Source organism: Eumetopias jubatus, unplaced genomic scaffold (assembly GCF_037043125.1).
Source record: "Eumetopias jubatus isolate StellerSeaLion01/CBP00866 unplaced genomic scaffold, mEumJub1_p1.0 scaffold_16, whole genome shotgun sequence".
NCBI classification, from domain to species: domain Eukaryota; kingdom Metazoa; phylum Chordata; class Mammalia; order Carnivora; family Otariidae; genus Eumetopias; species Eumetopias jubatus.
The window spans coordinates 83,316,571-83,341,827 of NW_028274822.1; the positions used below are offsets into that span (position 1 = coordinate 83,316,571).

Consider the following 25,257-nt stretch of genomic DNA (forward strand, 5'->3'; position numbering starts at 1 on the left):
AGCAAGGGTTTGTGGGGTGGAAAAGGGAAGTGTGGCATCCTGGGCAGGGACCACAGAAGGAGCACAGCTGTGGGCCATGTGTAAGTAGCAGGGTGTTCGGGGAATGGGAAGCCCTTCCCGGGCCAGGGCGGGAGAGGGTGGCGGCGGGTATACCAGACGAAGTCAGAAAGGGGCGCGAGGGCTGGACGGTGAGGGGCCCCGAACGTCCGCGGGGAGTGGGGCCGCCGGGCGGAGGCGTCGGAGGTGCATTTGCAGGAGCGGGGGCGGGCTGCGGGGCTGCCCCGGAGGGGACGTCTGCCCCAGTTCCCGCCCACCGCCCCTGCCACCACCGCCCCTGGTACTGGTACTGACTGGAAAGACGGCGGGGACCCGAACCTCTCCAGAGGCTGGGAATTGAGGAGGGGTATGAATGCAGCACCGACTCTCCTGTCTTGTCTATTTGCCATATTTTTCTTTTACAAAAAAGCGATCCTGGGCGCCTGGGTGGCTCAGTTGGTTAAGCGACTGCCTTCGGCTCAGGTCATGATCCCGGAGTCCTGGGATCGAGTCCCACATCAGGCTCCCGGCTCAGCGGGGACCCTGCTTCTCCCTCTGGCCCTCTCCCCTCTCATGCTGTTTCTCTCTCTCTCTTTCTCAAATAAATAAATAAATAAATAAAATCTTACTTATAAAAAAATAATAAAAGCGATGCTACGAGGGGGAGTGCTGACCCTAATCAGGAGATCTCGCAAACAGAGGCATTTCAGGCAGGACGGCCGGAATATCTGTGGGTGAGGCGGGACCTGCCCCTCCTGGGACCTTCTCAAGCGCCCCTTATCACCGCTGATTCCCAGAAGCATCTGGAAATAAAACCCCTAGTTTCATCCCCTAACTGCCCCCTCTCCGGCCTCCTGCTGTCTTTACCCGTCAGGTTTTATCTCAGCTTCCGCTTTAGCGGCACAAGCCGACCGACAGGCACCGGACTGAAAAAGAAAGGGGACAGTCCCGGGACCTTGCGGGAGCCTGTGCCTTTAAGGGTGGGGGCGGGCCCAACCTCAGGGGCGTGTCACTGGGCGGGGCCAGCGAGGGCTGGGCCTGACCGGGACCCGCCCGGGCAGAGCCTGCGAAGTGCCCTGGACTCTGCCACCCGCTGGGCCCCCGGATCGGCGGTGGCGGGCTGGGGGGAAGTTCGGGCAGTACGGGCTGGCGGCGGGGGACCGGGAAGGCCGCTAGGCCCGGCGGGGTCGAGATTCGGAGTTGGCGGGTCCGAGGCCCGGCTGGAGGTAAGGGGAGCCTCCTCGTCCGCCCCGGCGCCGCCTGAGGGCGGGCACCCGGACTTCAACTTCTCAACATCCGTCAAGGATTGGGAAACAGCACGTTGACGTTTCCCGTTCCCCGGGGTGTCGTACCTAGAAAGTGCAGCCGCAGATGGGGTTGCAGCCCCAACTTCCTATACCCGCCGCTTCCTATCAGGACTGCGAGTCTTCTGCGCGTAGGGCTCCAGACAGGCGCCCAGAAGGTGCTCAATAAAGGCTCCCTTGTGAATGACTACAAGAAACAGGCAGCCAATAGAGAGGAGGCACACCAGAGATGCAGGCATTTATTGAGCTCTTATTGTATGCCCCAGTGGGCCAGCATTTGTCTCCATTTTGCAGATGCGGAATCAGAAGCTCGGAGAGGTGGAGTGACCTCCCCGAGGCCGCACAGCTCCTAAGTGGCTGTGACTGAATTGGAAAGCTGGAGTGCCTGGTTCCAAATCCGTGCCAAGTTCCAGGAAACAACAGGAGAGGGGAAAGTTAACAGGTGAGAAAAGGGAGCTGGGACAGGCCTTTTCTGCACCCCTTTCCCCTTCTCTCCTCTGGAGCCTCCTCCCCACTCCTGCCCTGTCAGGTCATTGAGAAATATCTATGCAAAGAATTACAAAAAAAAGTAACGTTTTCTGGACTTTGTTTCTGTTGATGGCAAAAACAAAACATGCTCATCTACAACGGGCGCAGAGCCAAAAGAAGGAAATTGGTGTGCCAAAGACTTGGGTTTTTTTCCCAGTTTGATTTCTTTGGAAGGATTGAAGCTGGGTTTGCTCTGGTGTTGAGGTAAAAGGCAGATGCTAGAATCCAGCTCAGCTCTGCTGCTAACATGCTGTGTGATTTTGAGCAATTCACTTCCCTCTGGGCCTTGATTTCCCCATCGGAGAAGCTGTGGTTGGCTTTGTGACCTTGCCTTGTGACTTCGGGCTGGTTAGGGAACTGCTCTGAGCCCAGCTCCCGCCTCTGTAAGACAGGCAGGGACAATGACATCTCCATGGTTGTCCTGAGGACTGGAGGAGAGAGGTGAGGCACAGTGGCTGAGTGAGGACACAGACCTGGCTCTGTGCCCAGGTTTGCTCATCTGTAAAATGGAAATATTAAAAGTACCTCCCCTTGGCCAGTTGCGGGAATTAAATGAGGTCATCTGTGGTAAGTGCTTAGCTCACTGGAAGACATAGAACAGCATTGCTTAGTTGTCTCAAATTGGTGGCCCAAAGGCCACGTCCACTCCCAGAAGTATGTTTTTGTTGTTCTGAGGGCTTGCCAAGTCCCCCCCACTGCCCCCTTCTGTATTGATTTTCCCCAGCTGGGCCCCCCCCCCCCCCCGCCCCCAGCTGAAATCTCCTCTGGAGTCCTGGGATGCCTCCTTCCAGCCCTGATAATTCCAGTCTCGGGCTAGGGGCTGGGTGTGGGTGGGAGAGGCCTGCATCTCCATGGAGACACTATCGGGGGTACCTAGGAAGAAGGGCATAACTAACCTGCATGCTGAATGAGCGGGGACCCTGGGGCCCACCAAAGAGCCTCCATCCAGAATGAGTTTCTACATTTGTTTTCCTTTGGTGGGGTTAGCAGGGAGGGCAGTTCCTCAACTGAAAAAGTTTTCAGTCCCTTCCTGCTGGGGCCTAGGCTCTTTGGTGACACTGTCCCTCCTTCTCACCTCACTCTCTGCAGGCCACTGGAGTGACCAGCTGTTTGGAAGTGAAACAGTGCCGAAGGGGGAGCAGAGAGTGAGGGCCAGGCTCCGCGGGGTCAGCTGTATCTGCACCCAGTGCTGAGTTGGTTCCGTGTGGAGCTGCTGATGGTGGAGACGGTGTCCGGGGCCAGGGGCCCATTTACAGGGGCCCACACTGGCCCCCAGTTTTCAGCCTTAGGTGTGAACCAGACCCCCATGGAAGACGGGAGCATCCAGGTAGGAAGCTGGCATTCATCTAATCCACAAATATTTACTGAGCATCTACTATGTGCCAGGCACTGAGCTGAACCCTGGGGTATACCAGGGAACAATATAGACAAAAATTCCTGCCCTCGGGGCGCTAACAGTCTTCTGGGAGGACAGATCATGGAGCAAACATGTAAATTTCAGGTGGTAAGATGTTAAGTGTTTTGCAAATAACCTCTTCAGGTGATGGGGAGGGTGTATTTCCAAATACTTCAGAGTGGGCTTCTGTGAGGAAGTGACCTCTGAGCCAAGCCCTGAATGGAAAAAGTAAGTCACTTATAAAGGCATCTGGAAAAATCTGGGAAAAGAACATTCCAGGCAGAGAACAGCAAGCACAAAGGCCCTGAGGCAACAACAAGCTTAGTATGTTCCTGGAGCAGTGAGGGGGCCAGAATGGCTGGACCAGGGTGAGTGAGGGGGAGAATATTAAGAGATGAGGATGGAGAGGTAGTGGTGGCCAGATTACAAAAGGCCTTATAGGCTGAGGCTAGGAGATGATATTTGTTTACAGTAGTTGGGAGCCCATGGAGAGTTTCAGGCAGAGGGATGTCCAAGTCTGATTTATGTCTTCAAAGGAGCTCTCTGGCTTCCCTGGGGAGAATGGATTGAGAAGAGTGAGGGCGGCAGCAGGGAGATCCGTGGGGGGCTTTTATAGCTATCCAGGTGAGTGGTGGTGGTTGTGGAGGATAGGAAAGGAATGGAGGGGTTTGAGATAAATGTTGGGGGCACAATGAGCGGGATGTACTGATGGATTAGAAGGAAGGGCATAGTGGTGGAAGAAAGGGGATTTCCGGGGGAATAGTGGTGCTGTTGATTTGGATGTTTGGAGGGAGGAGAAATGGGGACACTTTGGTGAGAGGCAAGAAGTCTTCTTCCCGTAGGCCATTAAGACAGGCTGCGGGAACTTGAAGCATGCCATCCTGATGTCTGTAAGCAGAGGAGAGGTGACAGTGCATCCCAAGTTAAAGACTGAAGGCAGGGGACTGCTCACAGTGACCCTCTGGAGTCCCACCTGCAGGAGGCTGGAGTTCTCGCCCTTCCCCATTCCCAGGAGAATGGAATAACAAACTCCTCCCTCTTGAACTGAAGGGCTGAGAGTGTTTAGTGCCCACGCCAACTTTGTGGGGCTGCAGAGTACCTTCATGCCCATCTTCTGAGGCTGAATGGGTAATTACACCCATTTTACAGAAGGGAAAGTGGTTTATGGTTACTGTGGTTATAAAATTCACTGCTGCCCGTCCAAGGAGGGGCATGCTCCCTGGGGGTAGGAAAATCTCGGTAATCTGTGGCTTGTGCCAGATAATCTCTGAGTTACTGAGCACTCAGGCCAGCCCTGTGTCAAGCTCAACAGATTCTCCCCTAAACCTCCCGAGATGGGTATAAACGTCTCGGCGCTATAGATAGGGGTGCTAAGGTTTAGGGAGGAGAAGCTGGCCAGAGCCAGGAGAGGGCCAAGTGACTCAGGAAAGAGGATGAGAAAGGAATGGGGAGGAGGTGAAAAGTCATCCACCCCAGACTCAGAGCAGGGCCACTATAACTATGCCACCCCAGGGCAGAGAGCTGGGGGCAGGTGCTGGTGGGCTTTGGGGGAGGGCATGACCCCCTTGGGATGGGGGCTGATTCGGGGGCTGGAGGCAGATTTGGGGGACCTGATTTGCTGGCTCACTCTGCTGCCAGGGAATGGAGACAAGCTGGGGTGGGAGCGTCTCCCTGCATCCTCCCTGGCTGACCCTGAGGACGGTGAGGAGGGAGGGAGGGCAGGCAGAACAAGGGACTACCCTTGCCCAGTTGGGCTGTTTCCCCAGGAGCTTCAGCTGGTAACTTTCAGGCAGAGCAGAGTCCGAAACCACCTAGCAAGGGTGGGCTGTGTGCCCTTGGGGAAGTCACTTTGCCTCTCTATGCCTCAGTTTTCTAATCTGTTAAGTGGAAAGAATCGTACCAACCTCCTGGGTCTGTCATGAAGACTGAGTGAGGATGGTGTCCGGCACAGTGTGTGGCAAAACAGTTATGAGGACCTACTGTGTGCCAGGCACCGTGCAAGACTTTGGTGGGAGAGGTAGACACGGAACAAGTCTGTGATCCTACAAATAACTGGGGATTTCAAAACACGTAAGTGCTTGGAAGGAGAGGACCTGGAGTGATGAGAGTTTATAACTGGGGGATCCGCCTTAGGCTGGAGGCTGTTAGGGAACCCTTCCTGAAGGAAGCATCTGGGGAACTATGAATGTGGTGGATTCACAGGGACAAAGAAGGAGTGGGGTATTGGGTGGAAGGGATGGCAGGTGCCTTAAGTACAGCGGGCTCCATGTTGCATCTGCAGAGAGCCAGTGAGCAGGGTCGGGACAATGGCCAGGGGGCTCAGAATCCAGAAATCTCACCTGCCGCCTGGTGTTGGTGGGAGTTCAGAGAGGGCTGAAGGATCGTGGAGCCGCAATCTGACAAAGTTGTTTCTTTGAAATTAGGGTGAAATATACATAACCTAAAATTCAACAACATAACCTAGAATTCTCCCACTGTGAACCATTTCTCAGTGTGCCGTTCGGTGCCTTAGCATGTTCGTGCTGTCATAGCTGTCACCACCATCCACCTCCAGAACTTTCCCACCTGGCAAAACTGAGACCCCGTCCCCAATAAAGAAGAACTCCCCATCTCCTCCTCCCTGAGCCGCTGCTTTCTGCTTTCTGTCTCCTCTGTGGATTTGACTAGTCCAGGTACCTCCTGTAAGTAGGGTTAGTGGGTGTTTGTCTTTTGGTGACTCGCTGACTGCCGAGCATGATGCTCTCCGTTATGGCACCCCAGAAGGTTCTCCCATGGTGTAGTGTGTGTCAGAACTCCCTTCCCTCCGAAGGCTGAATGTTGGTCTGCGGTATGGATCTGCCACCTCTGGTTCATCCATGCATCCGTCAGGGACACTTGAGTTGCTTCTAGCCCTTCTGACTGTCGTGAATAGTGCCGCCGTGAACATGGGTGTGCACGTCTTCTCTCTGCGACCTGGCTTTCCGTTCTTTTTGGTATAAACCCAGAAGCGGATTTACCGGATCATAGGGTGATTCTATGTTTTTCCACTTTTATTGAGATAGAGTTGATGTCCAGCGCTGCGCTAAGTGTAAGGTGTACGGCATAACGTCTTAACGTACATCCATTGTGAAATGATGACAATAAGCCTAGTTAACATCTCTCCTCTTGGATAGATTTTTAAAAAGAAAGGAAAAATGTTTTTTTCCCTCGTGATGTTCTAACGGCTTTCATACTTGCCAGACAGCAGCGCTCCCTGGTCACCATGCAGTGCGTTACATCCCTGTCCTGGTGACTAACTCTCTTTTTGATTTTTCCGGAACTACCACGCTGTTTTGCAAGGCTCTGCACCATTTCACATTCCCACCAACAGTGCACGAGGGCTCCGAATCCTCCCCATCCCAGCCCCATACTTGCTAGTTTCTGGCTTTGTTTGCTTTGTATAGTTGCTATCCTAATGGGTGGGAGTGGGTATTTACAAAGCTTTTAACAGAAAGTTTGAGAAGGAGGAGGGACATTCCAAGCGGAGGACAATGACTGAGCAAATGCATGACATGACAAAGGACAAATATCCATTACATAGAGAGCTTCTACAAGTCAATAAGAAGAAGCAAACATTGCAACTGAAAAAAACTGGCAGTTCAAAGAAGGAATACAAATGGCCTTGAGAAGGGCACTGAGAAGTAATCAGGGACTTGGAATTGAACAGCAAGAAGATTCCTACCACATCAGCCTGGAAAAGACTTGGTGGCAGGTGCAGGTGGGGAATCCCATTTGCCGGTGCTGGTGCCCATGTGTATAAGTAAAGCTTGGAGGAGCATATTTTGGCAAAACCCATAGAATGTCTAAGATATTTGTCCCTCTGTAAGGGGCGCTGTCAGGGCGCTGACCATATCCTTTGCACACTACCACTTTGGTGGGCTTCTGTTGACTTCTTCTAGTGGCCGGCATCTTTTTCCCCATAAGCACAGTGGGCAGGAAGCACTTGCCTACAACCCCCCCACCCCCACCCCCGGCATCCTCACCTGATGGCCGATTGGAGTTGGTGTGTAAATACCGCAGCTCCCTTGCTCCTGGGATTACTAGCCCAAGGTGGGCAGTCCCAGCCCAGCCGCGCTGGTTTCTTTTCCTTCCTTCTCCTGCTTCCCCATTGTGGTGGTTACATTCTATACACTTCCCAAATACGTACTTATTCACTCATAAATCCGTGTCTCCGCGTTGCTTCTGGAGGGACCCAGACTAGGACGCACTCTGACTCAGCACTTTTACTTCTAGAATTCTCTCTTTCAAAATATTCTCATATGTACTCAGAGAGTCATGTGCAAGGATGTTTATTGCTGGCTATACTGAAAAATCAGACACAGCCATTTGCCTGCCAGTGGGGAAATATTACCACCACCTGCCACCCCCCCCCCATATCATTCAGAGCATGAAATACTACACTCATGTTACAGACTCTACAGGGAGTCCACAGGGAGTGTGATGGCTAAAGACAAGGTTCTAGAACCTCAATTCCAACCCTGTCTACCACTGAGTGGACCCCAGGACACTGCTTTAGTCTCCTTATCTGTATATGGGGCATGATAATAGGGTCTTCCTTGCAAGACTGTGGGACAGATTAATTGAGATACGTTTTAAGCTCCTAGCCCTGTGCCCGGCATATGGAAATTACTCAGCGTGCTTTCACTTTGATCACCTTCATCATTCTGTGTACCAGTATATTAATAGGTGGCATATACGTGAAGTGGTAAAAGCAAATTATAGAAACAAGAGATTTAAGATGGATCTGTTTCCGTAAAACGAAAGTAGCTGTAGAAGAGGATGGACATACAAGGTCATTATGCCCGTAAGGGGACTCTGGAAACTGATCGTGGGGGGCACTTCGGAGAAAGGTGGGATTGTGGAAGGTAGGGAAGAGAAGCAAATTCATGAATTACTCGTGTAAACAAGTCTATTCAAGAAGAGTAAAGCTTGGGGGCGCCTGGGTGGCTCAGATGGTTGAGCGTCTGCCTTCGGCTCAGGTCATGATCCCAGGGTCCTGGGATCGAGTCCCGCATCGGGCTCCCTGCTCCTTGGGAGCCTGCTTCTCCCTCTGCTTCTCCCTCTCTCTCTCTCCCCTCCTCTGTCTCTCATGAATAAATAAATAAAATCTTTAAAAAAAAAAAAAAAGAAGAGTAAAGCTTGGGGTTGGCACTTGGAGGGTGTGAGGGGCTTAGGGGTTGGGCTGAGGGAGGGCATCTTCAGCCACTTAGATGGTCCTGGTCCAGCTGCCCTCAGGGTGTCGACCCCTGACGCCCCCCTCCCTCCCTTCCTGCAGTGTCGTGAGGTGTGTGGCCTGAACGTCTCTGACCGCTGTGACTTCATCCGGACCACCCCTGACTGCCACAGCCAAGGGGGTTACCTGAACTACCTCGAGGGCATCTTCTGCCACTTCCCCCCTAACCTCCTCCCTCTGGCCATCACCCTCTATGTGAGGCCCTGCCCCAGGGTGGGGGGCAGGGGGGCGTTGGTGAGCGGGGCTGGTGGCCCAGGCTGGACTTGACGCTCCCTTCCCTCCCCCCCCGCCCCGCACCCCTCTCCCAGGCTTTCTGGCTACTCTACCTGTTTCTGATTCTGGGAGTCACAGCGGCGAAGTTGTGAGTGTGGCCTTGGGCTCCCATCCAGCTTATAGATGGGAATGGAGTCCCTGGGAGGTTGACATTGGGGTGACCCCGTGTTTGGAGAGAGGATGGCGTGAAGGACACCCTGTTTGCTTTTCCTCCCTAGTTTCTGCCCTAACTTGTCAGCCATTTCCACCGTGCTCAAGCTCTCCCACAACGTGGCAGTATCCTTTTGTCCAGGGCCTGCACCCCGGAGGGTGGGAGGGGGGTTAGAGGGGAGGCTGGGAGACCACGTGGCGGCTCACGGCCCTGGGACAGGTCTGGACAGGCTAGGGCCCCTGCTCTGTGTCCCCTTGACGTGCTCCCCCCCCATGGTGTCACCTTCCTGGCCTTCGGGAATGGCGCACCCGATATCTTCAGCGCCCTGGTGGCTTTCTCGGATCCGCGCACAGCCGGCCTGGCCTTCGGGGCACTGTTTGGTAAGAGCAGCCCGGGGCAGCCGGGGGGGGGGGGGGCGGCGGGGGGCGGTGCAGGGCGGGCTGAGCTCTGCGTCTTCTCCTCCAGGTGCAGGTGTGCTGGTTACCACCGCGGTGGCCGGTGGCATCGCCATCTTGCGCCCCTTCACGGCTGCCTCCAGGCCCTTTCTCAGAGACATTGTTTTCTACATGGTGGCCGTGTACCTGGCCTTCACCGCACTCTACCTTGGCAGGGTCACACTGGCATGGGCCCTGGGTGAGCAGCCGCGGGGCTGGGCGGGTGGGAGGCACCAGGGGACACAAGTAGGTGGCCCCACTTTTGAGGAAGGAAACCCTCCTCAAGCTGGCTTGAGCCAAAAAAGGGAACCTGTGGTTCAGATAACCAAAGGGGGCAAGGGGGGGGAGCCTGGGGGGATGTTCTGGATTTCTGGATTTTCTCAGTGTCCCATTTTAACAAGCAGTATAGCCAGGTTGCTGAGTGTGGCCCCCAGCGTCCCTGCGGCACACACACCCCACTCGTGGTTCAAGGGACGTGGACGGAGGCACAGTTCACAGAGGGTTCTGGAAACCCACAAGGGACACTGAGATGCAGAGACATCCAGGGATCAGCAACCGCAGGAGCCCCTGAGAGGCAAGGGGATGGGGCTGGACCCCAGCGAGGACTGGAGGCCTGGACCAGGTGCCACCAAGCACAGGCAACAGTCCCAGAGGGTCACAGGTCCTGCCAGAAACAGGGCACCACACCAGGGAGGGGGTCTGGAAAAGCACCACAGACTCTGTCTTGCTGCCTTCTGATTTGTCTTCAGGCCCCTTTTCACCAAACCCAGTGCCGCCAGAGCTCGGGGGCTGCAGTCTGCGGGGCTCAGCTTCCCAGGGCGCAGAGCAGGACACCAGCCCTTCGCACTTGAATCGGGTCCTGGAGGCCACTGTCTGTGCCAGGCGTTACCTCTTTGATTGCCCGATTGTGGAGGGCAGGAAGGGAAGATGGGCCAAGGGAAAGCAGGGTGGTGCGGTGGGGGCTCTAGGAAATGGCCATTTCCCTACTGCTACTGGGCTAGGCTAACGCAGACCACCACCAGCAGGCACCAGCAGGAGAACGAGCAGCACTTTCTGGGGCTATGGCCAGGATGCCACTTGGTGATGGCCTGTGCCCTTGTCTGCAGCTTACCTAGGTTTGTATGTGTTCTATGTGGTCACCGTGGTTCTCTGCACCTGGATCTACCGATGGCAGCGGAAGAGATCCCTGGTCTACTCTATGCCAGGCACTCCAGGTAAGGGTCTGAATTGAGCTCCCAAGCGAGGCCAGCGGGGCCTCGCACCCTCTGCACCCTTCACGACTGCCTTACATCTCTGGAGGCCAACGTCACCGTCCATCTCTTCTTCGTACTTTTCCCACTTGTTCTGTGCCAAGGTCCCACGTGCACACTTCGGCTGTGCCGGTGAGAGGCCTCATCAGCTGCTTGTCCGGTTTCACGGGCTCTTCCTCCTCTGTGCTCTCTCCAGGGCAACATCTGTCTCAGGGCTGTCACTGCTTACCTCCAGTAATGCTCCCCACTGCCCTCGGCTTCGAACCCAGATGCTTCCCTATACACCAATATGTGCACACACAAACACACATACATACACAAATCCACGTGTGCACACAACACCTGCACAACACACAGTCGTACAAATATACACATACACAAATACATACACAACACACGTACGTACATATACACATACCCATCCCCATGAACAACACACAGGTGCCGGTGACTCGCCCTACAGGAAGTCTGCCATGATTTCTCCTCTCCTCCCTCTCTGTCAACTGAGCCTTCAGAGTTCAGCACACATCACCCTTGTGCTGTCTTCTAGACCCATCATAGCCACATCAGGCTGGAGGAAAAGGGGGGCTGAGGCCTGGAGGGGAGCCGAAGGGCACATGTAGCAGGACGAGGGCTAGCAATGAGGAAGACCATTTTCCTTTTAGGCCCCCCTTTACTGGGCTCAGGCTGTAGCATTCCTGAGGACTTCCAAAAAAAGGGTCAGACTGAAAAAGAAAAATATGATGGGTTCCAAATTCTGAAAAGTACAAAATCGAAGTCAGCAAATGTTTGAGTTACGTCTTCAAACGCCCTTATTAAATTTGACTTTATAGCTACGTCATTATATTTGAAGATTTTTTTTGAGTTAGACTTTCTCACTCGGTAAGAATGCTGAGAAATCCAAGGTCCAGATGGCCTAGACACCTGTACCCTGGAAATGGCCCTGTCCCGGAGGTGTCCTACTCTGGAACAGTGCCGGGGGAGCGGGGGGTGGTCTGGGCTCCCTAGCTGGCTCGTGTGAAACACCCCTCTCTCCTACAGAAATGCTCTCAGATTCTGAAGAGGAGCCCGTGTCTTCCAACAGCTATGACTACAGTGAGTCCGGACTCTGCCCAGCGGGGGTGGGGTACCAGGGCAGGGCTGGGGGTGACAGAGGTGGGGAGATGGGGCCATCAAGGCCCCAGGAAGGAGGCTCCGAAACAGCCCCACCTCTCACTGCATGACGGCTGAGCCAGGCCCTGGGCTTGTCCTTCTTCCTGAGGGTTGGGAGGACCAGGGGGAGTGGAGAGGGTCTTCTGAGGGCTGAGCCAGCCACAGATACCTGCCCCTTCCTGCCTCGTACACCCAGGCGAAGAGTACCGCCCGCTGCTCTTCTACCAGGAGACCACAGTTCAGATCCTGGCCCGGGCCCTCAACCCCCTGGATTACAGGAAGTGGAGGAGCAAGTCAGTGTGTTGGAGGGCCCTCAAGGTGGTCAAGGTAGGAGGGGGGACCCTGGAGCCAGGCTCCCAGCTCCGTGACAACACAGGACAGTGTCCAGTCAACCTTCTCCAGCTCAATGAGAGAGGAGGGGCTGGGGTCTTGCTGAGACCCTCTCAGAATAGATTACGTGGGACTTGATGGGGAAACCGAGTCATAGAGTCTGGCTGATGGCCTGACCTGCCCCCCCCACGGAGGAAGGATTGCATCTGGGACAGAGAGAGATGGGAGGGAGCCCCTCCTGACTTGGTGAGGGGGGCTCTGGGGCTCAGATGAGGGAGTGGTCAAGGGGAGCTCGAATGAGGACAAGATCCGGTTGTTCTGACCATTTGTTGTTTCCCTGGGCTAAAGTCTCCTGAGGATTAGATCTGGGGGCCACTGGGTACTTGGGGGGTATGCTCTTGTCTTGGCACAAGAGGCCAAGACAAACTTTGCACGTTGTTTTAAGCCTCTACTCCTATCACATTCACCAAGCACCCATTGGCCGAAGCTTGTCCTGTGGCCACGTTCAACATCAGTGGGGCAGGAAAGTGTATTCTGCAGCCTCTAATCACTTGACAAAGGACATGGGCATTTAATTCTGTTCCAGGAAGGGATTGAAGAATTATGAACGGTATCAGGCCTATCATAGTTTATTAAATTGGGACAGTTTCGTAAAAACTACTCCGTGAAGGGCTGAGTACGGTGCCAAACGGGCATGTGCTTCATTTCATTGCACTTGGCTTTACCAAGCCTCGCAGACGCTGAGTCTCTTACAAACTGCAGGTCTGTGGCAACCCCTGCGCTTAGCAGGTCTTTTCCAAAAGCATTTGCCGATTTCGTGTCCCTGTGTCCCATGCTGGAATTTCTTGCAACATTTCAAACTTTGCACCACTACTCCATGGATCGTGGTGATCTGGGAGCAGTGATTACAGCTTGTTGGGAGCTCAGGGGCTGGTTAGCATTTTTTAGCAATGAAGTATTTTTTTTAAAGATTTTATTTATTTACTTGGCAGAGAGAAAGCAGGATAGCACAAGCAGTGGGAGAGGGAAGAACAGGCCCCCCGTCGAGCAGGTAGTCTGATGCGGGGCTCGATCCCAGGACCCTGGGATCATGACCTGAGCCAAAGGCAGTCATTTAACCAACTGAGCCACCCAGGCGCCCATGAAGTATTTTTTAATTAAGGTAGTACATTTTTTGAGATACCATGCTCCAGCACTCTTAACAGACAGTGTAGTGTAAACATAACTTTTCTATCCACTGGGAAACCAAAAAATTCTTTTGACTCGCTTTATTGCGACATGCACTTTACTGAGGTGGTTTGGAACCAAATCTGTGATGTCTCTGCGGTTTGCATGTCGTGAGCACTCCGTACATGTGATTATTAATTTAGTTATTGACTGAAAGCGCAAGGTGTGGAGTCCGTTGGAGCTGGCCCTGGATCCCAGGTCACACACCCTTCTGTGCGTCTTTGGAGAATTTGGAGAACTTCCTTAACCTCTCTGAACCTCAGTCTCTTTTTCCCGAAGGTGAGAAAAAGAATAGTTCCTACGCATGGGGCCGTGGTTAGGATTAGTGGATGAGGTGCCACGGTCAGCTGAGTCACGGCCCCCCAAAGATGTCCAGGTCCCGATCCCCGGAAATGTGACTCTTGTTACCTTCCTGGCAAAAGGGATTGCAGGTGTGATGAAGGGTCTGGAGAGGTAGAGAGTCTCCTGGGTTATCCAGGTGGGCCTGATGTCATCACGAGGGTCCTTATAGGGAATGTGAGGGGGTCTGGGGTTGGGGGGTGGGCAGAGTCTGAGGAGATGTGATCACAGAAGCACAGCAGGGAGTGACCGGGGGCCACAAGCCGAGGGATGCACGTGGCCCTGCCGATACCTCAGCTTTGGGACCCCGTGCCCCAGAGCCATAAAGGGGAAGGACCTGTGTTACCCAAAGGCGCTTGGTTTGGGCTGGTGCGCCAGTAGCTGCAGGAGACCGCTGTGGACACTGGGCCTGCCGGGCCTCGGCCACGATGGCCGCGTTCTGGCGTAACCTTGCCCAGGGTGCGGCCAGCCCAGACGCAGGCCTCCCTGGTGACACCCTCCTGCCTTGGCACCCTTGGCAGCTGCCCGTGGAGTTCCTGATGCTGCTCACCGTCCCCGTCGTGGACCCCGACAAGGAGGACGGGAACTGGAAACGGCCTCTCAACTGCCTGCACCTGGTCATCAGCCCGCTGGTCTTGATCCTGACCCTGCAGTCAGGGGCCTGTGAGTGTCCCCTCCCCCAGGCCAGCCCACCTCCCTTCCCTGTCCCCCCCTCCCCCCGACATTCCAGAGTTTTCTTCTCAATCGCACCACGGGGGCCCTGGCATCGGAATCCCAGGCATCCAGCACACAGTAAAGGGACACCAGCGTCCCACACTCAGCTGGTGCAGTACTGCCGGCCGCAGATGGTGGCTGCAAACTGGTGGCCCTCGGACCAGGTCCAGCCCTTTGCTCATTTGCCTGCATTAAAACATTTGGAGATTTCACATGAGAATCCAGGTCCAGCGCTCCGGAAGGCAGAACTGGCTGGCGCTGAGAAGGGCGTTTCCCCGGTGGGGGGTGCCCGTGGCACGCAGCAGGACAGTCCCCTCCCCTCCCTTGCCTCTTGGGGGACCCGGCTGGGGAATTGGAGTTTTCTCTGTCCGCTCCAGGCTGTCCTTGCCCTTTCTGACCTGCTCTGGCTCCAGAAATGCCCAGGCATTTCTTCCTGTTGTCCGCCTTTAGTATCTCTTGCTGCCCATGCCTCTCTGTCCCCTGGGCATCACCTGGAGGCGGAGGAGGTAGGGCGCTGGGGGCAAATGCATGGCTGGGCGAGGCATTTTTTTGCTCTAACAGGGTCAGCAAATTCCCTGTGGGTCCCCTCCCGGATTTATGGGGCCGGGGGGGGGCGACACTGTGCAAGAGCCTACCAGGGCTCGGTGTGACCCCAGAGCTGAGAAGGGCGGCCTTTAGGGGTACCAGCTGTCTGGTTCGTCAGTCTTCTGTTCCCTGTTGAGCCTCCCGGGCCAGGGCACTGCCAGGGACTCGCTTTCATCTCTGGGGCTTCTTAAAAGAGTGGACCCCAAGCATCAGTCATTCACGAGCCAGCTTCTTGATTTTTCTCCCATTGTATACTATGCAATTTGACCTTTCTCTTGAATCAGCTGTTTTTATTTTTTTTTAAAGATTTTATTTATTTATTTGAGAGAGAGAGAGAGAATGAGAGATAGAAAGCACGAGAGGGAAGAGGGTCAGAGGGAGAAGCAGACTCCCTGCTGAGCAGGGAGCCCGATGTGGGACTCGATCCCGGGACCCCAGGATCATGACCTGAGCCGAAGGCAGTCGCTTAACCAACTGAGCCACCCAGGCGCCTGAATCAGCTGTTTTTAAATTTAAAGTTATTGAAAAGGAAACAATATCACCTGCACCGATAGGAAACTGGCTTCACTGCCAGTAAGTTCAAGGTAACTGCAAAGAGAAAGACAATAAACATAAAGCCTCTGAGCCTAGAGGCTCTGTTCCATAGGGCGTGTAGCAGGGGTTAGAGACGTTACCAAACTATTCACACCATGGAGACTCTCTCCGGAGGAGAAATCGCTCACCTGAGATGTGACTCTGGCATGGTAGTGTCTTGTCCACATACCAGCACTATCCGGTGATAGCAGGTCCACACTGGGGAAATACTGGTTCAGGCGAAAGCATTTATGACCCCCTTCCGGGCTGAGCCCTGGACTTGGCTCCCTGTGGGAGGGGGTGTCTTGTCTGCCAGTAGAGCCTCCCAGCCTCCTCCCTCTCAGACAACCCCAGAGCCATCTTACTAAAGTGCTGCCTTTCCTATGTTGTGGTCACTCCTCCACTCAAAGACCTCCATGGCTCCCCAGTACCTGTTGGTCCAAGTCCATACCACCCTGGCCATCCGTAAGGCAGCCGCGTTCCCTGGTCTCTTCTGCTCTTGCTGGCATCCACCTGCTTGGTTCCTTCCCACCCAGCTCTCCCCTCTCCCCCTGTGGCCCTTGTACCCCCTGTCCGCTTATGCCTCATCATACATCCTCAGCACTCAAAGAAGCCCTTCCCGACCACCCCACACCCCAGCCACCTCCTAAAATTCCCCCAGAACAGACCTGGCAAACACAGAGAAAGGGTCCCCCCTCGTTCAGGTGTCAGGTTCCAAAGGTGGAGCTACCGGTGAGAACCAAGTTCAGTCAAAATTACCTCCTGAGATTCACGCACAGTGTATTGTGCACACGATTTTGTGTATCAGCTCCCTTGTGTAATTCTTAAATGCCAACTGACATTGGAGAGCCAATGAGCTAGACTGAAGAAGAACAAGAGGAAAGTCTTGATGCAGGTGTCTGGGCAGCCAAACCATCCGTTGCCTTTGAGACCAGTACTGACTCCCTGGTGGTGGAAAGGGTTGTGTGTGGAAAATTCTAGAGTGTGCCGTCTGCCTGTAGGGTTTCCCTCTTTTCATGTTTTGATGTGAAGCCCCTGGAACTTTCATAACTTTTTTTTTAAAGATTTATTTATTTAGGGGCGCCTGGGTGGCTCAGTCAGGTAAGCATCTGCCTTCGGCTCGGGTCATGGTCCTAGGGTCCTGGGATCGAGCCCCGCATCAGGCTCCCTGCTCAGCAGGGAGCCTACTTCTCCCTCTCCCTTGCCTGCCGCTCACCCTGCTTGTGTTCTCTCTCTATGTCAAATAAATAAATAAAATCTAAAAAAAAAGAGATTTATTTATTTATTATTTTATTTTATTATTTTTTTATTTTTTAAAGATTTTATTTATTTATTTGACAGGGAGAGACACAGTGAGAAAGGAAACACAAGCAGAGGGAGTGTGAGAGGGAGAAGCAGGCTTCCCGTGGAGCAGGGAGCCCGACGCGGGGCTCGATCCCAGGACCCTGGGATCATGACCTGAGCCGAAGGCAGACGCTTAACAACTGAGCTGCCCAGGCGTCCCTATTTATTATTTTAGAGAGAGAGAGTGGGGGTGGGGGGAGTGAGGGGTAGACGGAGAGGGAGCCAGAGAATCTCAGACTCCCCGCTGAGCAGGGAGCCCCACGCAGGACTTGATCCCATGACCGTGAGATCATGACCTGAGCTGAAATCAAGAGTTGGATGCTTAACCAACGGAGCCACCCAGGCGCCCCCTGGAACTTTCATAACTTCGAATGGGTTGGTTTGTGGAGTGGACTTATCAAGAGGGCAGGTGCTAGGCTCCAGGACCAGTGGGTAAGGGTTGGGTTCGACTGTACAGCTCATTTAGTGGAGTGATGCCCATCCATTGGCAATGCCTGGCTGGAGGGTGCTGCCTTGAAGCTCAGTTGGAAGAAGCATCAGCATGATGGTTGATTAGTGATGTCTGCCATGGGCATGGGCGAGGACAGCCGTTCCCATCCTGGTCTCCTAGCAGAAGGCTGGGGAGAGCCTGTCTGTCACATTGTCTGCCTTCTTTCCAATGTGGCTAGCTTGAGGGTGAGGGCTCTGTCTTTAATTTCTCTGTGCCCCTGAAGTGTCTGGGACGGTGCTGGGGACATTGTATGTCCAAACAATCGAGTGTAAGTGAGTTTTATCCCTGGGTCCCTCCCCCAGGCCCTCCCACTCATTCTGGGGAAGGGCTGTGCCCTCCAGGAGCAGGGGTCGAGCTGAAGCTGTGGAGAGTCCCACGCCCCTTTCTTGCCCCTCCACAGATGGCGTCTATGACATAGGTGGCCTCGTTCCCGTCTGGGTCATCGTGGTGATTGCAGGGACAGCCGTGGCTGCAGTGACCTTTTTTGCCACATCCAACAGCGAGCCCCCCAGGCTTCACTGGGTAAGAATCCCCAGCACTCCCAGGTGGGGCAAGGGGACACTGGAATCTCCCAGGAGGGTGTCCTGCTCGTGCCCCTGGGGCAGATAGGCCAGGAATCACTTTCTGTAATGACAGGTCTTTAAAGCCACTTTGGATGATAGTTGTGTTCCTTTTTGAGGTTTTTCTGCTTTTGTTTTTTGGGGCTTTTGTTCGTTTGTTTGTTTTGGTAACAGCTTTATTTTATTGAGATGTAATTCCCATACCATACAATTCGCCCATTTAAAGCGTGGGATTCGGTGGTTTTTATTATACTCACGGAGTTGTACCCCTATCAGCATTTCAAGGCCTACACCCAGGAGCAGTCTTCTTCCTTCCCTCCCTTCTCCGCACCCCCCCCCCAGCCCCCGGCCCCCACCAGTCTGCGTCCTGTGCCTGTGGAGTTGCCTAAGTTTTGGACTTCTCACGGAAATGGGATCCTACGATATGTGGTCTTTTGCAAGTTTGCATCATGTTTTCAAGGTCGTTCCATGCATCAGCCGGGGATTAGGGATGGCTGAACATCCATGGTATGGATACAGCACGTTTTGTTTATCTGTTCATCACCGGCGGGCACGGGTTGTCCCTACTTTGGGGATGTTAACAAGGAACGCAGCTATGATGTTTGTGTGAACACGTGGGTCTGGAAATAGGCTTTCATTTCTTTTGGGTGCATTCCTGGGTGAAGCTGCAGGGGCAGACGTTATGTTTCACTTTTTGAGCAATTACCAGACTCTCTCCTGCTCACTCTCGGGGAAGCACCTGCGTGTCTCCCAGCCACGTTCCAGGGATGGAATTGTCTGATGTATGTGGGTTTGTTTGTTTTTTTTTTCCCATTCTCTCCACCCTGCAGCACGCTGAGGAATTTTTAGGCAGTTTGTTCAGAATGTACTTTTCAAAGTGCACTTAAAAGTTTATTTTTTTTTTTTACTATTTATAAAAAAATACAGCTTTTATTTTGAGAAACACTTGAGTGTGTCAATCCAAAGCAGGTCGAATTTTCAACCAATTGATGACTTAGAGAAATAGTGTTCAGCCAGTGTTTCTACTGGGTTTTGAAGTACCTCACATACTCCTACGTGGATGTCCTTCGAAGACACAGCACCGAGCGAGAGAGATCAGTTGTGAAGGACCACGTGTGGTGTGAGGCTCTGTAACGATGTGTCTCGAACAGGCAAATCCATACAGACAAGAAGCAGAGTAGTGGAGGCCCGGGGCTGGAGGAAGGCTGCATGGGATGGGGAGTCACTGCTAATGGGCATGGAGTTTCTTTTTTCTGGAATCATGGGACAGCATTTGGTCCTGAGCCTGGAAGCTGAAGGAAGCTTCTTGAACTCTTTCCTGACAAAAGAGTAATACTAGGGAGAACTTGCTATGTGCCAAGCACTAACTGCTCTGCATCTATTAACTCATTTATGCTCATGACAGTCTCCGGGGTGGGTATTGTGATCATCCCATTTTGCAGATGAGGAACTGAGACCATGGCCCCGTTGGGGACCGTATCCCTGTTGGGGACTGGCCTTGGTCCCATCAACACCCATTCCCTCCCCAGCTCTTTGCTTTCCTGGGCTTCCTGACCAGTGCCCTGTGGATCAACGCAGCGGCCACGGAGGTGGTGAACATCTTGCGGTCCCTGGGAGTGGTCTTCCGGCTGAGCAACACTGTCCTGGGGCTCACGCTGCTGGCCTGGGGGAATAGCATTGGAGGTGACTCGGGGTCGGCTGGGGTTCCGGGATGAGTGCAGCCACGTCACTGCCAGAGTGCACGTGAGCAGGGGCATCTAGGGCACCTGCCCTCAGCATGTGCTCAGGCCCACTCTTGTTTTGGAATGACCATCACTGGGCATCCGGATAAGGTGGCCTGGATCGTACCTGGGCCAGGAGACTAGAGAAGCCCCAGCCTCTTCCCCACTCTCTGCTCCCCAGAGTTCAGGCAGGACATGGAGCCCATTGCAGCCAACCATGCTGAATGTGTACATGGTTGTGTGACATATGCAGGCATTCACACATGCATACGTATACCCTTCTGTAACTATAGCTGCCAAGTAGGGTTGGCTAAGTTGTGCACTGCACAAAAACATCCAGACAAGGAGTCAGGGGGGCTGCAATCTAGCTCTCCTTCCACTCACCTTTTGGGCACCTTTTCCGAATTTGCATAAAGGTGCTGTGCGTGCTAGCAGTAATGGTATGTCACATCCCCAGAGTTGCCCATGGGTGGGAAAGAATGGGGTAGAAAGAATCAAGGAGGGAATTGTGTCATGGGATGTGTCATGGGCGTGGGATGCCCAGCTAGCTAGTGCAAGGCCCAGATGGGCATTCCTTGGTGTTTGTTGACTGAATGACTGTGGTTAGCAATAAGGAGTGAATGACCAAAGAGGACCAGGGGGAGCCACTCACCATTCAAGGCGGTCTCTTGTTTCCATGCAGATGCCTTCTCAGATTTCACACTGGCCCGCCAGGGCTACCCACGGATGGCGTTCTCGGCCTGTTTCGGCGGCATCATCTTGAGTATCCTTTGTGGGACTGCCTTCCCCGTGGCACGGGCTCCGAGGGCCATGGGTGTGCTCCATGCCCCACTCCTGGGACTGGCCCTTTCTGGAACACCTGGGGCAGGAGACACAGCTGCTGGGACCTCAGCTTCCTCATCTGCAAAATGGGGATGTTGAGAGGACCAACCTCAGGTGGGTCGTTGTGAGGACTGAATGAGGTGACAGAAATGCGTGGCACGTGGCAAGCACTCAGTGGATGGCAGATATTACTGTTAGGGCGGTGGCGGTAGACGCCCCCATGCTGAGCTTTCCTGTGCCCTATGGAAGATTTTCTTCCTCTTGCTTACAGATGTCATGGTCCAAAGATGTTAGGGGTTGGCGAGCTTTTTCTGAAAGGGCCAGAGAGTAAATATTTTAGCCTTTGTGGGCCTTACCAACCTCTTTGGCAACTACCTGACTCTGCTGTCATAGTGTGAGACCAGCCATAGGCACTACAGAAATGAATGGGCGTGGCTCTGTTCCAATAAAACTTTATTTATAAAAGCGGACAGTGGGCCAGATGGGGCTGCAGGTTGTAACTTGTAACAAGCAAGCAGCCTGGGGCTGGGAGAAGAAAGGGCTTCGAAAGTAGCTGGTCCTGGCTCCCAGTTCCAGCGCCACCACGTGCCTGCTATGGGACCTCGGGGCTTTGCACACATCTTACTGTCTGCACCTCGGCCATCTCTGCGCATTCAGAATGGGTTGAGATGGGGCACAGCACCCAGGGCAGCGCCTGGCACAGGCTGTGTGCCCAACCAACGGGGAGATGCTGTTGGTTGTGAAATAAAGTCGTATTATTTGCAAGCACTTGGAGGGCAGCTGTCCCCAGGCTCCACCACAAAAGGGCCCGCGGGCCGAGCCCAGTGCCGGAGGTGGCTGCACAGCACAGCCAGGATGGGCGGGGCCCGGGAGGCGTGCCTGCTGTGTGTCACTCCCCAGCTGGACAGGGCTTTCTGGGGCCCTTTGCACCCACTGAGACCTGCTCCCGGCTTTTGGGCTGTGGCCTCCCCTGATCCCTCAGGCTGGGGTGGGAAGGAAAGAGCCTTGCCTGGAGCAGGGTCCCCTGAACAACACCTAGAGATGGCTTTGACCTGTGCTCCGTCACCAGCCCCCCAGGGGATGGTGGGTGGTCACCTCGCCCAGCCACAGGGAAGTCAAGTGCTTAGCCGTGTACCAAGCACTTCTCTCCCCTCATTCCTTGCCTACAGATCGGGTGCAGAATGCACACTAGACACTCACCTTCCTAAAAGGGCTAACACTGGGTAGGGTCCCCTCAGAGAGGATGTTTTGGGGGTGGGGGTGCAGAGACCATAGGAAAGGTGACGGGCATGCAGTTGGGGTGGGGAGCGGCATTGTTCCAGCAAACTTCCTGAGCTGGGCCACAGATCTGCTGGTGGGAGTGGGGCTGGGCTGCCTGCTTCAGATCTCCAGGAGCCACGTGGCGGAGGTGAAGGTGAGCGGCCAGACACTTCTGTACGCGGCCCCTTCTCAGGCGGTCCCCCCGGTGGGAGAGCGCTCACATCTCAGCGGCGCATGCTTGCTGGGGAGGGGCGTTGTCTGAATTTGTGACAAGCCTGATTTGTAGAACATTTTAAAAATATCTTGAGTAGAGGGTTGAAAAAACGTGTTCCTAACAAGTTCATAGAGTAACTAGGATGTCACTTCAGGGAAGGGGCAGGAAGGCCCTGGCTTTAGGTAATGGTCCCCCATCACTTAAGCCTCTTGCTGTGTGACTGTGGGTGAGTTAGGACATCTCTGAGCCTCAGTCTCCTTGCCTGTGAAGTGGGGTTGATGGTCACCCCCCAAGCTTCCTGGGTAGACCAGGATGGGGGACTAAGCCCCTGCAGGCGGGAGCCTGGCAGATTTGGAGAAGGTTCTGAGACACCTCAAGTGGAGGTTCTCACGTTTCCAGGATGCCTAAGAATTTCCTGGGGGTGCGTGAGACCTCCGTTCCCAGGCATTGCAGGGGTGGGACCTGGAAACCTGCATTTTAAAATAAGCTCCCTGGGGACTGATGAAGGTAGGTCGCTTGAGAAAGCCTGTTCTAACAGAGGTTGAAAACCCCAACACTTGCCGGGGCCGGGAAGGTAACCGAAACGTGTAGGTGACTCAGGTGGGCCTCACGTGGCCAAATACTCCAAATTTTCTAGAGAAGAAATCAGGATTCCTAGGGGAACTTTTGCTAGTCTCAAATACTGCACTGCGGTGCGCATCGGGCATCTCTATTTTGAAGGACCTGAATTCAGAGACCAAACAAGAGAAGGATTATGATGGGGATGGGGAAGGGGGGGCATGGCCTCGGGGGATGGTTTGCAGGCTCCCTCCCCCACTTGGAAGAGCACTTGGGGTCCTGTGAGGCCGAAAGATGGCGGTATTAATGGGAACAGTCACCCACTCTCTCTCAGCTCTCGATGGTGACAGTGGTGACGATGGTGGGACTTGTGGCTGGCTTATAATTAGCTGGCATGGGGCCAGCCTTTGGCAGTGGCCACGCCCACAAGCAAATAGCTACTTACTGCTTGGAAAGTTTGCTTTGCTTTTCTTTAAATAGACGATCCTTTTTTTTTTTTTTGAGGGGGGAGGGGCAAAAGGAGAGGGAGAGAGAGGATCTTAAGCAGGGGCTCGATCTCACAACCCTGAGATCTTGACCTGACCTGAAGTCCAGAGTCAAGAGTCGGGTGCTTCACCGACTGAGCCACCCAGGCACCCAGGAAAGTTTGCTTTTCTAAAAGGTAAACACCATTTGCAAATTTTGTTCATGGGTTTCATAGGTTGCTTTCATTATCAGTTCCCAGGCAGTTGCAGATAATGAGGCTTTAGGGTTGGCTCTTTTTCTAACTTTCTCTTGCTCTTTGTGGAGCATGCGTGCATGCATGCATGCATGTGTGTCTGCATTCCGCTGCCTTTGTACTGAGTTTACGAAATGCTCCCGCTGTAAATTAAGACACAGGGCATCAGGGAAGGTCATCAGGGAAGGATGGCCGTGGGTTGTGTGGGGTGGAAAACACAGGTTGCTCTCAAACGCTACGTACTGCACAATTCCATTTCTGGTTTCAGAATTGCTGTGCAGGTCTGGTGTGTGTGTGTGTGTGTGTGTGTGTGTGTGTGTGTGTGTGTGTGTGTGTGTGCGCGTGCAGATACGTCACTGTGTGGGGAAGAAGGATAAGGTATCCTTGAGAGCTTGGACGTCGATGTGGGCTCTGTCCCTCCCTCATTAGTTTGCTCGTCTGTGCACTGGGGGTAATGGCGCTCCCCTCGCAGGCGGATGGGAAGATGAGACGCTAGATGGTGTGGGTAACACACCCAGCACACTGCCCAGTGTGCGGTTAGACAAACGTTAAGTCTGGAAGGAAGGGAGGTGGGGAGAGGACAATTTCACTTCTTTTTACTCTTCTGTATGGCTGGCTTGAGAAGTTTTCAGCATCTGCATGTAACGTGTGTATGTAACCTCCTGTATTAGTGTCCTAGGGCTGCCACGACAAATGACCCCAAGTTAGGGTGCTCAAAGGAGGAAACTTCACGGTGGGGTGTGGCCAAGGGGGCCAGAAGTCCTGCCCTGGCCCCTAGCGAGGGGCGGGTGACTGGTGGCTGCAGTGACCGGGCCTCTCCCCCCTCCCCCCCCCACTGCCCCCACAGCTGGAGCCAGATGGACTGTTGGTGTGGGTCTTGGCGGGCGCCCTGGGCCTCAGCCTCGTCTGCTCCCTGGTCTCGGTCCCACTGCAGTGCTTCCAGCTGAACAAAGTCTACGGCTTCTGCCTGCTCCTCTTCTATGTGAACTTCCTCGTGGTGGCCCTGCTGACGGAATTTGGGGTGATTCACTTGAAAAGTGCGTGAATGACGCCACGTGTCCGGGGCCGCCTGGTGGCCAGGAGGTGTCACTGCAGGCGGCGAGATGGACGTCTGGCCTGGGTGGCTGTGAAGGGGGTGGCTGGGGGCGGCAGGGACCGCTGCCTCTGCTGGAGGTTCCTGGCTGCCACCTGTGCAGGGAGAACAGCTAGGCCTTGTTTCTGGGAAATCGGAGACCCGGCTGTGCTGTGCACAGAGCTGCAGACAGAAGGTAGACTTCCCTGGATTATCCGTGGAGCCTCTCAGAGGCTGAGTGCCTTCCGGCCGGTGTCGAAAGACCAACAGAGTGTTCTAGGGCCTGTAGTCATGCCCTGCTGCCTTCCTGCATCTTCTCCTGAGTGCTCACTCAGACTGCTGTCAACCCCAGGCTTAGGGTGTCAGGGCGACTCAGATGGCGGGCAGAACATGGTGGGCGTCCGGCCATCCCGGGCTGCGTCCTAGAGCTGTCCCGTCCGACAGAAATGAAACGTGAGACACATGCCGAATTTTGAAATTTCTAGTCGCCACGTTAATAAAAGCCAAAAGAAACAGGCCCTATATTATATGTATTATTCAGTGGCTCCAAAAGAGCAGCGTATGGCACTGGCCCCATTATGGCCACCATATTGGACGGCACAGCTCCGGCCTCTACCTCTCGAACTGTCTGCTGGCTGTTGGCTGACTCCCCTGTGCCCTGAACCTCGGGTTTCCCCAGCTGTGAAACAGGCATCAGTTGGACTGTGCCCCGTCCTCCCTCAGGGGGAACCCAGGGCCGGGTTTCCAACGCCCGGAAGCTCTAGGGAGGACGGAGAGAGTGCTCCCCAGTGCCTTCCTGCTGTCAGCTACGGACCTGCCTTTTCAAGGAGCAACCGTTCAGTTTGCCCAACTGCCTTCTGTCAGCAGCTGCAGAAAAGCAATTCAACTTATTTTTTCCCCCAGTGAAAAAAATGATTAAATATTTCACGTGTACTGAAAGCAGCACACCCATCTT

General features: G+C 54.1%; 1 protein-coding gene across 4 annotated transcripts; it reads left to right on the plus strand.

Moving 5' to 3' along the window:
• The first annotated feature begins 25 nt into the window (after nucleotides 1–25).
• On the plus strand, nucleotides 26–25,244 carry SLC8B1 (solute carrier family 8 member B1). 4 transcript variants are annotated; one of them, XM_028116728.2, is made up of 17 exons: nucleotides 26–80; nucleotides 1,635–1,782; nucleotides 2,958–3,195; nucleotides 8,558–8,710; nucleotides 8,824–8,876; nucleotides 9,007–9,064; nucleotides 9,214–9,319; nucleotides 9,405–9,572; nucleotides 10,480–10,587; nucleotides 11,665–11,718; nucleotides 11,972–12,102; nucleotides 14,193–14,334; nucleotides 17,778–17,899; nucleotides 19,467–19,620; nucleotides 20,341–20,421; nucleotides 21,827–21,894; nucleotides 24,078–25,244. In XM_028116728.2, exons 3-17 carry the CDS (start codon nucleotides 3,085–3,087, stop codon nucleotides 24,273–24,275), a joined length of 1,707 nt encoding a protein of 568 aa, XP_027972529.2. In that variant the 5' UTR covers nucleotides 26–80; nucleotides 1,635–1,782; nucleotides 2,958–3,084; the 3' UTR covers nucleotides 24,276–25,244. The 4 variants fall into 4 exon arrangements, with proteins under 4 accessions (XP_027972529.2, XP_027972530.2, XP_027972531.1 ...); XM_028116729.2 differs by lacking the exon at nucleotides 26–80 and adding an exon at nucleotides 1,082–1,262 and having other exon boundaries at nucleotides 9,215–9,319; nucleotides 10,548–10,587; XM_028116727.2 differs by lacking the exon at nucleotides 26–80 and adding an exon at nucleotides 1,083–1,262.
• Nucleotides 25,245–25,257: the final 13 nt, after the last annotated feature.